The sequence below is a fragment of the Pituophis catenifer genome, unplaced genomic scaffold (assembly GCF_029215685.1).
Source record: "Pituophis catenifer annectens isolate HBS135680 unplaced genomic scaffold, rPitCat1.0.hap2 SCAF_5, whole genome shotgun sequence".
Classification (NCBI taxonomy): Eukaryota; Metazoa; Chordata; class Lepidosauria; order Squamata; family Colubridae; genus Pituophis; species Pituophis catenifer.
This window is the reverse complement of record NW_027256885.1, coordinates 90,888,418-90,902,241: the sequence shown is the minus strand read 5'-3', so window position 1 is coordinate 90,902,241 and position 13,824 is coordinate 90,888,418. Positions and strand designations below refer to the sequence as shown.

At 50.0% G+C, this 13,824-nt stretch overlaps 1 protein-coding gene across 1 annotated transcript in view; it reads right to left on the bottom strand.

Moving 5' to 3' along the window:
* KIF22 (kinesin family member 22) overlaps positions 1 to 13,824 on the bottom strand; it is an 87,180-nt gene that overhangs the window by 34,032 nt on the left and 39,324 nt on the right. The window contains 4 exon segments of the mRNA XM_070944804.1: positions 2,031 to 2,105; positions 2,968 to 3,008; positions 3,010 to 3,071; positions 3,160 to 3,287. Of these exon segments, the coding sequence (XP_070800905.1) occupies positions 2,031 to 2,105; positions 2,968 to 3,008; positions 3,010 to 3,071; positions 3,160 to 3,287 (306 nt within the window).

Sequence of the window (13,824 nt, the reverse complement as noted above, 5' to 3'; positions counted from 1 at the left end):
GCATTATAACGCCTAATCGCCAGCCTGTCCCCATCACCAACACCCGTGCAGCCCGCCTCATCCCTCCTCCAAGCAGGTAGGATGGACGTTCATGGATCAGCGATCTTGTGCATGGTGTCGAGTGCTTCTTGACGCTCGACAATGAGATCAGGTAGGATGGAAAAAATTGCCAGGAAAGTGTTCTCAGCTGTAGTCTACTGTTCCACAAGCACCTTGACATATAGTCATGCTGGTCACATGACCACAGAAGCATCTTCGGACAATGCAGGCTCCCTCAGCTAAGAAACAGAGATGAGCACCCACCCCTTACAAAACTGGGCTGGGGAAACCTTTACCTTTATTGTCCCACAAGCTGTAGTAGCAGAAGCAGAACCCAGCTAAGGATGTAGTCAAGCCCCAAGCAACAATGCATGACCAAGATATAACCATATAAAGTCTCATTAATCTCATGAATTAATAACAGTATTAATGTTATTGCAAAAAAGCAGTTATGGTAAATTACAGAGTCTTGGAACCTGGATAAGTCCACTCTAGCCCAGAGGTGTCCAACCTTGGCATCTTTTAAGACTTGTGGATGTCAACTCCCATGCTGGCTGGGGAATTCTGGGAGTTGAAGTCCACAAGTCTTAAAGATGCCAAGGCTGGACACCCCTGCTCTAGCCTTTATTTGCAAATAGATTAAAGGAGAATATTTGTAGCTCAGGGTTGATATGAGGGGTCCTTGGTGCTCTCTGGGCTTGCTTGTTTTCTTGCAGACATTTAATTACCCAAACTAGGTAACGTCATCAGTGCTAGTAAGGAGTGCAGTTTGCTGTCAGTTTATATTCTACTGGCTTGCCTGTCAGTGTTGGTGGGGATGATCTTAGAGATTCTTTGGTTGGGCTGTTTACTGTTGGCTCTTTGGTAGTTTCTTGATTGGGGTATAACCAAAGAATCTCTTAAGACCACTCCCACCAACACTGACAGGCAAGCGAGTAGAATATAAACTGACAGCAAACAGCACTCCTTACTAGCACTGATGATGTTACCTAGTTTGGGTAATGAAACATCTGCAAGAAAACAAGCAAGCTCAGATAGCAACAAGCTCCCTCAGATTAAAGCAGGGTCATCTGAGCCCCCTTTTTCACAGAGTCCTTAACAAATGAACTAACTCTCTTGTTATCTGGAAAGAATTGTTTGACTGCAGTGGGTAACAAATAAGTGAGTTTAGATAGAATATGGCCTTCATCTGCCATGTTTTGGAAGATCCTTTCTTTCCATGATTTAGAAAATTTCTAAGGATACTTCTCTGTCACAGAAGGAAAATAAGTAAATATTTTACTTGATGCCTGAAACCCACTATAATTTGATAGGGTGGCCCCTTAATTCCCCACCAACTCTTTATATGGAAAATCCCAGTCTTTACTCAGGAAGAAGCAAGTGGAACTCCGGTTTTCTGGCCTTTCTGCAGCTAGCAAAGTGCAATATGTGGTAGGGTGACCTCCATGTCAGAATGTTCAGAAAAAGATACACATTTATTATGTAGATTAAGGTTAAGGAGCTACTTGAGAAATGAAGGTAAAAGGACAAAAAATGTTCATGGATCCCACAGTTTTTAACTTACACCCCATCTATCGGATAGGAATCTACACAATACAGATTAAGACATAAGAATAATACAGATTATTATTTTAAAGAGAAATAATTTTCAGATCCCAGGGAACTGTGGCAGAAACATCACCAGAAAATATGAATATGCTTCTAACCCACACAGTCCATGTTTTACAACATTTACAACAACAGCAAATCAGCAGGCCAGCACCCGAATGCAGTGTGTAAGCATTCCATCATTGTGATTGCTAGCATTGTGTTGTGTACGGAAGTTGGAAAAAAAAATTCAATTACAATCTCTGGCAGAACTCCTAGTGACCTCTCAATTCTGACTGAGAAATGCTACTCTAGAGTGTTAATGCTAAGGCTGAAGAAAGATCTCACCTCCCCAAAATGGAAGGTAAAATGAAGTCAACCCTCCTCCCTTTTCATGAACTCACCTGAGAAAGATCTTCCTGTTTCTGGCTGGTTGCTCAGAGTTTCAGTTTCCCCAGGCTTTGCTGGTTTCCTACTACCTATATAAGGTTTAGATTTGATTAACATGTTTTTGTCCCTGAACCTTTTTGAAACATTTTCTTCTTTACTACATCCATTAAGCTTGTGTAAACTCAACTGTTTCTCAAACTTGGCAACTTTGAAGATATGTGGACTTCAGCTCCCAGAATTCCACAGCCAGCATGTCTGGTCTAGACCTTGGGAAAGTGTTCTAGAATGTAGGTGCCATGATGAAGAGGTCTGGTCCTACACTACCACTGTGAGGGATCTCACGAAGAATGATGGTTCGTTGAGGGCGCTTCCAAGAAAAGGTCAGCACGCAAGGATGCAATCAAATTAAGTCTTTATTTAGAAGTAAAAGTGGAGTAAAATAAGGTCCCAGGCATGGAGGCATCCATACCTGGATTGAGCCCATGGGTCAGTCCCATAGGAGACTAGAACAAGAGCAGGCAAAAGGGAAAGGGTAAAAAGGGCAAAAAAAGGGAGAAGGGAAGAGCAGCCCCCGTGCAGGGGTTCTTATAGGGGCCTCCTGGCCCCTCCCTTACAAGGTGTGTGAGGGGGCCGGAGGGCCATTAACTTTCCCCAATGGGGCTGCAGGGGCCGGAGCCCCTTGACCCACCAGTGGGATCAAAGGTGTCTCTTTGCCCCCATCTGGTGGCCTTTGAAGAGACTGCCATGGCTGGCACAAAACACCTAACAACCACCACTTGCCTAGCCTTTCTGGGTAGAACAATTTACACCAATATTTTTCTCATTTCATTTAATCATGGAAGGTTCAAGTACTGAAGGTTATAAAGCAGCCTTTTGTTGCTTGGTGCCTGCCAAACTTCAGAATTCCCAATGCTTTCCTCCAAAGCCCAGACCTCATAATTCCCGATTTACCAGTTTGTGGTAGGGCTTTCTGGGTGAAGGGTTTATTCACAATACTTCTTCTCTGGAGCGATGTTTGCAATAATCAAGCTGTGGGCACTGCCTCCCAGAGAGTCCTAGAGGAAAGGGAGATTCCAGGGGAAAGATCAGTCCCTGATGCCAACTCCTTCCCATCCCAAGAAAATAAAAATGAACCCCAATTACCTGCAGCAGATGGGTCAGCTTGCTGTCTTTATAGGAAACTCAAGGCAAACCCTGATTAAGGGCATCAACCACCTTACTGAGCACAAAGAGGGAGCTGTTGATGGCTCCACTCTCTTTCAGACATAGGCCTTTTGTCAGAATATTCATGACTGGGAAGACATGGTAACAAGGTCAGCCAATGAGAGCTGTTTAGAAACAGAAATTTAAGAAGTCTGGGCGTGGCTTAGGTATTAAGCTCTGAGCTCTGAAGCTGCAAACAAGTCTGAACTAGTCTAGTCTGCCTCTCTGAACTGATCTGAAACTGAAGAACCACTCTTGGTATTGTATATATTACTTCATGTGTTGTAGGGATTGAAGAATGACATCAGGCCGAATGCAGCAGACTGCTTCCGTTTCTAGTGTCATTGTATCTTCCTCCTGGATGATCTCATTCTTGCTCTGGTCTGTGTTATCTGACCTTCTTCTGAGTGGGGGAAGATGGAGGAGGTTTGTCCAATTAGAACACTGTTGCTTGTTTATTTATTTATTTATTTATTTATTAGATTTTTATACCGCCCCCTCTCCCGAAGGACTCGGGGCGGTGCACAGCCAAGGTTAAAAAACATACAATATAAACAATTAAAATACGTTTAAAACAGAATTAAATCTAAAATGGCTCCCCAATTTAAAATGCCTTACCCATACCCCTATAAAAAGACGAATTTAAAATTTAAAAATTTAAAATTTCCACATTTAAAAAGGGGGAAGATTTAGGCCAGGCCAGCTTGATAAAATAGAAAAGTCTTAAGCGCGCGGCGGAAGGTGCGCAGATCCGGGATCCTACGTATCTCCGGGGGGAGCTCGTTCCAAATCGTAGGTGCCCCCACAGAGAAGGCTCTCCCCCTAGGGGCCGACAGCTGACATTGTTTGGCCGACGGCACCCGGAGGAGCCCCTCTCTATGGGAGCGTACTGGCCGGTGGGAGGCTATTGGTGGTAGCAGGCGGTCCCGTAAATAACCAGGTCCTAAGCCATGGAGCGCTTTAAAGGTGATAACCAGAACCTTGAAGCGCACTCGGAAGACCACCGGGAGCCAGTGCAGCTCGCGCAGGAGAGGTGTCACATGGGAACTCCATGTCGCTCCCATCACCACCCGCGCGGCCGCACTCTGCGCCAGTTGGAGCCTCCGAGTGCACCTCAAGGGGAGCCCCATGTAGAGAGCGTTGCAGTAATCCAGACGAGAAGTAACGAGGGCATGAGTGACTGTGTGTAGGGAGTCCCGATCTAGATAGGGACGCAACTGGCGGATCAGGCGAACCTGATGAAAAATCCTCCCGGACACGGCCGTCACATGCTCTTCTAACGACAGCCGTGAATCCAGGAGGACACCCAAGTTGCGAGCCCTATCCGTGGGGGCCAATGATTCGCCCCCAATAGTCAGCGATGGCATTAGCTGACTATATCGGGACGTCGGAAACCACAGCCACTCGGTCTTGGATGGGTTGAGCCTGAGCCTGTTCCTCCCCATCCAGATCCGTACGGCCTCCAGGCACTGGGACATCACTTCAAGGGCATCGTTGGGGTGATCCGGGGTGGAGATGTACAGCTGGGTGTCGTCAGCGTACTGATGGTACTCCACCCCAAAACCACGGATGATCTCGCCCAGCGGCTTTACATAAATGTTGAACAAAAGGGGCGAGAGGACCGATCCCTGCGGCACCCCACATATGAGGGGCCTCGGGGTCGACCTCTGCCCCCCTGTCAACACAGACTGCGACCGGTCGGAGAGAAAGGAGGAGAACCACCTTAGTACGGTGCCTCCCACCCCCAACTCTTCCAACCGGTGCAGCATGATACCATGGTCGATGGTATCAAAAGCCGCTGAGAGATCTAACAGGACCAGGACAGAGGAGCAGCCCCTGTCCCGAGCCCTCCAGAGATCATCAACCAACGTGACCAATGCCGTTTCCGTGCTGTATCCAGGCCTGAAACCCGACTGGAACGGATCCAGATACGACGCTTCATCCAGGTACTGGGGAAGCTGTCCCGCAACCACACTCTCAACAACCTTCACCACAAAACGAAGGTTGGAGACTGGACGATAATTAGCCAATATTGCCGGGTCCAGGGAAGGCTTCTTGAGGAGGGGCCTCACCACCGCCTCCTTAAGGGCGGCGGGGAAGACACCCTCACCCAATGAAGCATTTATAATCCCCTGGAGCCAGCCTCGCGTCACCTCCCGGGAAGCCAGCACTAACCAGGAGGGACACGGGTCCAACAAACATGTGGTCGCGTTCAATCTACCCAGAATCCTGTCCACGTCATCTGGGGTCACAGGATCAAACTCATCCCAGATAACAGTCTCAAGACCTGCCTCCGTCACTCTCGCTGGATCTACCCAGTCAGAGTCCAGACCTTCCCGAATCTGAGTGATTTTGTCATACAGATACTGAACAAAGTCCTCGGCTCTTCCCTCCAAGGGGTCCTCCCGCGCTTCCTGGTGGAGCAGGGAGCGGGTCACCCTAAACAGGGCGGCCGGGCGATTATCTGATGACGCAATAAGAGCAGCAAAATGCGTACATTTTGCTGCTTTTATCGCCACTAGGTAAGTCCTAATATGGGATCTAACCAGTGTCCGGTCCGATTCAGAAAGACTAGCTCTCCAACTACTCTCTAGGCGTCTTTTCCGGCGCTTCATCTCCCTCAGCTCCTCGGTAAACCAAGGAGCAAGGCGAGATCCGCGCCGGGTCAGAGGCTGCAAAGGCACGACTCGATCCAGGGCCCCAGCGGCCGCCCTATCCCAGGCGGCCACTAGGTCTCCAGTCGAGGCGTGAGCCAGAACCTCAGGAATTGGCCCAAGCTCCGTCTGGAACCTATCGGGTTCCATCAGGCGCCTGGGGCGGTACCATCTTATCGGTTCCGCCTCCCTGCAGCGGGGTGCCGCGGTACGAAGGTCAAGGCGAAGGAGAGAGTGATCCGACCATGACAAGGGCTCGATGACTACATCCCCTATCTCAAGATCACTCAACCACTGTCCAGAGACAAAAAGCAAGTCCAGTGTGTTTCCCCCAGTGTGCGTAGGGCCATGAATTAGTTGGGTCAGATCCATGGCCGTCATGGAAGCCATGAACTCCCGAGCCACCTCAGACGTCTCGCCCACGGACGGCAGGTTGAAATCCCCCATGACCATAAGTCTGGGGGTATCAACCGCCACCGCAGCAATAACGTTGAGTAGCTCAGGCAGGGTTGCTGCCACGCGGCAGGGAGCCAGGTACGTGATCAGCAAGCCCATCTGAACCCCATGGCCCCACTTCACAAGGAGGGACTCACAACCAGCTGTCTGAGGTACAGTGGTCTCCCTGGGCCTAAGGCCTTCTCTAATAATAACCGCTACTCCCCCGCCCCTCCCTCGTGACCTCGGCTGATGGAATGCGCGGAAGCCTGGTGGGCACATTTCTACCAGAGGGACCCCTCCCTCCGGGCCCAACCAGGTCTCCGTAATACCCGCCAGGTCCGCTCCCCCCTCCTGAACAAGATCACAGATGAGGGGGGCTTTATTTACTACGGACCTGGCGTTGCACAACATCAGACGAAGGCCCGGGCCGTGAGGATCTGTGCAACCTGGCAAACGGGTGGAGCCTTGGGGGCCGGAGCACCCTACCACTTGGAGACAGCGGGTGCGTGCTCCCTTAACATGATATGGCCCCCTGCTCCCGCCATATCTACCCCTCCCACTCACAGTACTGATGGTAAAAACACAGTCCGAACAAGCTCGACCCCCTCCATTGCCCCCGGGTCCCCCACCCGCCCCGCCGCGCGTCGTGGCCGGGCCCGACCCTCCCCTTGGTGGGTTATCCCCCAAACCCACGCCCCTAATTCCAATACCACCCCCCTCCCCCCTCCCCAAACCCCTTAAAAGGTTAGACATAGACAATTTTAAAAAACCCCGCAACCCCCTCTTTGCGACATGCCACCTCTCGGGGTTCCAAAGCCCGTCATCGAGGTAGGCCCTCGATAGAGTGGAGGGCCAAGCCTGCGAGAGGGGGGAGTCTCGCAGACCAAGAAGCTCCGCTGCTGAGTACAATTTGGTCATAGTGGCTCGCCATGACCATATCCTAAGGGTCCTAAAAGGACAGGGAAGAAGGTAGGGAAATGGGGAATCTCACACATAATTCACAGGACCAAGTCCACTGTCCCCTCACAACAGAGGACACAGTCACAATCCACAACGACCACAATCCAAGGGGGAAAATCGATCCAACCACCCTCTCACGGTGATTAGGTCAGCTGGTCCGCCCCCATTTGTGGTGAAGTGGCAGCAATAGTGTCAGTATATCCAGTGTCCAGGGATCAGGTCCAAAAAAACCGCCGTCTCACGGCAGTTGGTCCGATGGTCGGGTCTCCACCGCTGGTAAAGTGCTTATGTGTGAATACATCCCGATTCAGCCCTCAGGAGGCCCCAACACCAGGCCACCCTCTCACGGTGGCCAACTGGTGTCCAGCCCTCTTAGCCGAAGGGATGCAGCTATGGACCGACCTCCAATTTTCCATAGCCCTCTCCACAGTCAGGGGGTTCAGCTGGTAGTGAGAACATAGCGGAAGTGAGTCCCACCGGCTAAAGTTGGTCCCCGTGGGCCCGGTCTTAAAAGGGAGCGCTGGGGAGAGACAAATGAGGCAGAAGTGGGGCAGTTGTTTCAAGTCCCCAACCTCCCGCACAACCACAGTTTGAGGCCGCCTAAGGCCTGGGAAAAAAAAGTCAGACCAGGTCCTTTTCGCCCCAGCCATGGTTGCAGGTCTCCCGGTCTTATTTAATTCTCGTTGGTTCATTGCCCCCCCAACTCCTAAACTCCGACTCCAGCTCCAGGAGCTCCAAGGGGGGGGCACCAACGCCCTCCGACCGCCGGCTGCCTCCGCCGCCATCGCCATCGCCGCTGCGCCATCGTCTGGCATCCCAGAGATCTTCGGGGGTGCCCGGCACGTCTTGTAGCTCTTCGGGCAACCCCCCCGGGCTTAGAAACCCACTGCGCAGTGGCGCCCCGGCGCCTGGACGGCCTCCAGCCTCGGAAAACGCCGCCGACGCCCAGCTGATCGGCCCGGCATCGGCTCCCGACATCGCGCCGTCCTCTCTGCTCTGCTCAGCCACGGAGGAGAAAAAACCCTCTCCGTGCTGGCAGAGAGCTCCCCCGGCCAGTCCTGGGGGTCATAGCTCCTCCAAACGACCCCAAAGGGCCCAAAAGGTAGGTCGGCGCCCCATCCTCAAATCGCGGTCCCAGCGGGCGCCGCCATCTTGGGCATGCGCAGAATGACCTGACAAGGATGAGGAACTGTTTATGTTGAAGAGCTCGATGCATTCATTCCTGATGTTTATTACATACCAACAGCAACCAGTAATTTGCTTAGTCAGTGTCACTTGTCTAGAATTGGTAAACAGGTTGCTCAGAGCAAGCCTGAGGTTCCGCATAAAAATGTCAATGTTGAGAATTCACTAACAGGTAAACCTTTGCATTCCAGGTGTATCCATAAATGGCATAGAAGATTGGGGCATGCCAGTTTCCGTGTTCTTAGGAAGATGCCGGAGTTCGCAAAAGGTTTGGATCTAAAGGGGTGTAAGGTGTTTTTGGATTGTGCTGTATGCAAGAGGGCCAAATCCAAAGCAGGGAATGGCCGCTGCTTTGGATGTTGTTGCTTTGTTGTTGTTGTTGTTGTTGTTGTTGTTGTTGTTATCTGCCTGTGTAAAACTGTATAAAAAATAAAGCTCTCTGTGAGAGCGAGAGAGACATCTTTGCACAGAGCAAAAGCCTGGACCTCTGATTTACAACATCTGGCGCCCGAAGCAGGGATGGCCCTTCACGGGAAGCAACAGCTGAACATACTCATCATCACCTGGATAAATAGACCCCTGGTGCACCTTTCATCCTATGTGGATCCCTAATGGTGAGTGTGGGTTGCAATCTGTCTCAATATAGAAAGCTCATGTGCGGGAACTTAGATTCCTATTGCACAAGTCTGGCGTGACGATGTGCAGACTGACAAAAGGAAACTGGTAGTTGAGACAGGGAAACGTCCCTATTATCCGGAACAGGGGACGCCTTGTTTGAGAGAGAGAACAAAAATAGGGCATGCTTTACATCTTGAACCTAGGGCTTCAGTGCAAATACAGTATTACATCAATGGTATCAATGTCATCAAGCAATAGAAAAATATGGCTCTGATGCTTTGGAAGGGCAACAATTAACTACAAGCCCTCCACCTGATTATGATAAAGTTAAAATTGTCACCCCAAAACCATCTTTAATTGAACCATCAGCTCCTTCTGAAGGAGCTAGTTACACCTCCATTAGGCAGAATTTAAAGAAACAGTTAGACAAAAGGGGGGGGGGGAAGAGAAGAAGTTCCTGATATGCTTTCTGTTTGTCCACCAGCTGCAACTTTGCAAGTTTCTTCTGAATCTGTTTATCAAGCCTTCAGAAAAGTGCCTGTTTCTGGCAAGCCTCAACAAGCCTTCTCTAACATCAGGCAAAAGGCTAAAGACAATGCCACTTCTGAATACCGAAGAGCAATTGTTGGGCAGGGAAAAGATCCTGATTTGGCAGATATGATTAAAGCATGTCAGGATATAGGAACATTCTCTTATCAAACCAATTTGTTAGCAGTTGCTTTATCACAAGGCAGCAAACCTCAAGGAAAGTGTTACGATTGTAGAAAACCTGGTTATTTTAAAAGAGAGTGTAAAAATCCAAGGGGGGGCATGTCTGTAACATCTTGCCCTCTCTTTCATCAGGGATCAAAACCCTGTGTCAGGTTTCGGTGCTATCTTGAATAAACTTCATTCTCAAGTGCAAACTGTCTAATGAATCATTTTTATTTTAAGAATAGCAATATCCGACATTTCTGATTCAAATTGTAGCCAAACTGGCCCCTCCTTCCAACCCCCTCCTCTTCCGCTCTCCAACCCCAATGTCCCATTGGCCATCATGCAGATCCATCTCTACATCCCCGCACGTTCTTTTCACAGGAATGTAGCCCCCATCCTCGTCTCCCAGGAAACACTATCTGTAACATACAAAAACTAGGTAAAAGTTCATCTCAGCAATAAATCAAGCTTCTGCTTCATCTTGTTATGTCAGCGCTGGAAGAGAGCCTAATTTGGAACGCTGACATCCGGCCCCTCTCCCTTCACTTCTGCGACATCACCTATCCCATAGGGAAAAACCACAACAAGATAAGTATCATCAGCCCCTCCCTGGCTGTGCACCCTCCCCTCCCGGCTTTCCCAGGTGGTCTGCATGGAATTTTGCTATAAGGCGATCAGCTTGAATGTTTGCGCTCTTCACCCAGGAAGCCTCTGACAATGGGTAACCCTTCCATTTAATTAAGTACTGAAGGCGCCCCCTGTGCCATCTTGAATCAAGAATCCGCTGCACTTCGTAGTGCGTTTGGCCCCCAACAACCAGGGGCCCAGGGGGTTCACGTGGCGTTGGCCTTAAAGTAGACCCCACTACAGGTTTTAGAAGGCTACTGTGAAAAACGGGGTGAATTTTCCCCAAAAGCCGTGGCAACTGCAATTGCACTGTAACGGGGTTGATTATTTTTATTATAGGAAATGGTCCTATAAATTTTGGGCCCAATTTCCTGCTCGGGAGTCTAAGTCTCAAGTACTTGGTGGAGAGGTAAACTTTCTCTCCCAGCTGAAATGGTCTTTGGGGAGTTCGGTGCTTGTTTGCTTGGTCCTTATAAGATTGAGCCGCCTTTGCCAGCGCCCTCTTAACATTTTCCCAACTTTGTCTCAACATTGCCATCCAGTCGGTCAAACTAACTGAGGAAGGGGGCTCCCTCGGGTATTCTGGCATGGGAACAAAATCCATGCCACTCACTATTTTGAACGGGGTTAGCCCCGTGCTGCTGTGGACAGCATTATTATATGCAACCTCCGCAAAAGATAGGAGGTCTGCCCAATTGGACTGCTGGTAGTCGACGTAGCATCTTAAATACTGTTCTATCATAGCGTTCAGTCTTTCTGCCCCCCCATTGGTGCTCGGGTGAAATGCTGAGCTGAGCCCTTGGGATGAACCTATGGATCGTAGAAACTCCCTCCAGAACTTTGCTGTGAACTGGACCCCTCTGTCGGAAATGATTCTCCTGGGGACTCCATGTAGGCGGTAAATGTGTTTCAGGAACAGTTTGGATAACTGACGGGCTGAAGGCAGTCCACTACAAGGAATGAAGTGTGCCTGTTTGGAGAATAAGTCTATTACAGTCCAGATCACTGTATTTCCACTGCTCCTCGGTAGGTCTACTATAAAGTCCATTGCAATCTCCTCCCATGGTCTTGTTGGCTCAGCTACTGGTTGCAACAATCCAGGCGGGCACCCTGGCCTTGTCTTCATCGTGGCACAAATGGTGCAGCTTTTTACATAACTGTCTACGTCCTTTCTCATGTGTGGCCACCAGAACTGCCTTCGTACTAGGTGCAGAGTCTTTAGGAACCCGAAGTGTCCTGCTGGTTTGACGTCGTGGCTCCTCTTGAGAATCAGGATGCGTAAACTCTGTGGGACATAGAGCTTTGTCCCCCTCCATGCTAGTTCATCTCTTTTTGTTAAGAGATGTTGATTGTCCCGATACCAGGGGTCTGTCAGCGTTTCATTTTTTAATTTTGCAGTTAAGTCACTTGCAAGTTGGCCTTGCTGGTCATGTCGTTGCCGTCTGGTGATCACCTGGGCCGCAGCTTGGGTGGAGGGGATGATGGCATTCACTACCTGCTCCCGCTCACTGTTGTATTGGGGCATCCGGGAGAGGGCATCAGCCAGGAAATTTCTCCCTCCTGGGATGTGCTTAAGCTCGAAATTGAAACAATTGAAGTATTGTGCCCACCGCACTTGCCTGGGCGACAGTTTTCGTGGGGTTTTTAGGGCCTCTAGGTTTTTATGATCAGTCCAGACTTCAAATGGTTTCTGGCCTCCCTCTAGAAGGTGCCGCCAAGTCAACAAGGCCCACCTTACTGCAAACGCTTCCTTCTCCCACGCCGCCCATCGCCTCTCCGTATCGGTGAGTTTGCGGGAGGTGTAGGCGCAGGGTTGTAGATCACCTTGGTTGTTCTTTTGGAGTAACACGGCTCCTACTGCCACATCACTTGCGTCTGCTTGGATGACAAAAGGCTGTTCCGGATCTGGGTGTTTTAAGACAGGTTCTTTCGCGAATAGTCCTTTTAGCATCTCAAATGCCTGTTGGCAGGTCAGGTCCCACTGTAGGGGTTGTCCTGGGCGAGGTTTCATCACTGGGCTTCCTGTCTTTAGGAGGTCCGTCAAAGGTTTGGCAATCTTCGCGAACGAAGGGATGAATTGTCTGTAGAAATTCGCAAAGCCTAGAAAACTTTGTAGTTGTCTGCGGGTGCGAGGAGGCTGCCATTGTAGAACTGATTGGACCTTGGCTGGGTCCATCTCTATCCCCTCATTTGATACTCGGTAGCCCAGGTAGTCTAGCCGTGATTGGTGGAAATCGCATTTTGGCAGTTTGACATATAGGTTTGCCCATAGCAGTTTTTTCAGTACTTGGCGGACAAGGGGTATATGTTCGTCCATGGTCTCCGTGTAGATAAGAATATCGTCCAGGTAGACGAGGACCCCTTTGTAAAGGTGTTCATGTAAGACTTCGTTTATTAACTGCATGAATACTGCCGGGGCTCCTTGCAATCCAAAAGGCATTACTTTAAACTGGAAACTACCCAGGGGGCAGTTGAATGCTGTTTTCCATTCATCTCCTGCCTTTATGCATACTTGGTAATAAGCTTCTCGAAGGTCTAGTTTGGTGAAAATCTTCCCTTTAGCTAGGTGGGCTAACATGTCTTTCATGAGGGGGAGGGGGTACAAGTTGTGTACGCAAACAGCGTTGGTACTTCGAAAGTCGACCACCAGTCTCATGGAGCCGTCCTTTTTCTCTTTAAACATGACCGGCGCCGCTACCCTTGGTTTCACTGGCTCAATAAATCCCCTTTGTAAGTTTTTGTCTATGTAGTCCCGCATTTCCTGCATTTCTCGGGGCGTCATGGCATACATTTTAGGTTTAGGTAGTTTCGCTCCTGGGATAATCTCGATGGCACAATCGGTCTCGCGGTGGGGGGGCAGAATGTCACTCTCGGCCTCGCTGAATACCCCTGCAAGGTCTTGGTACTCCTTTGGGATCTGGTTTGCATTACAAGCGGTGGTGGGTGCGGCTGCCAATTGCTTTGCTGCACCTTCTGGGAGGGATCCTTGTGTTGGTGGTGTTTTCTTCTGTAGTGGAGGGCTGCTTTGGGGTTTCAGCGTGGGAGGGAATTCTTCTGGTCGGGGCGGCAGGGGTTGGGGCCCCTTTGCTATTCTCAGCCTGCGGGTTCCCTCTTGCCACCAAATGATTGGGCCCCATTTGTCGAGCCATGAGAGTCCCAATATGACTGGTTCTGTCATCTTGGGGGCTATTATGAAGCGGATCGTCTCCCAGTGATCTGCGAGTTCTAGTCTCACGGGTTCAGTCAAGTGTGTGGCGTACGTTCCTCCCACTAGGGACCCATCAACTTGCTCGAAGCGAATTGGTTGTTTGAGCTGTTTAGCTCGGATTCCCAATTTTAGAACTGTGGGTAGGTTGATTAGGCACCGTGTGCTACCCGAGTCTATTAGGGCTTGGAAAGTCTCTTGGGCCCCTGTTTTGGGGGCTGT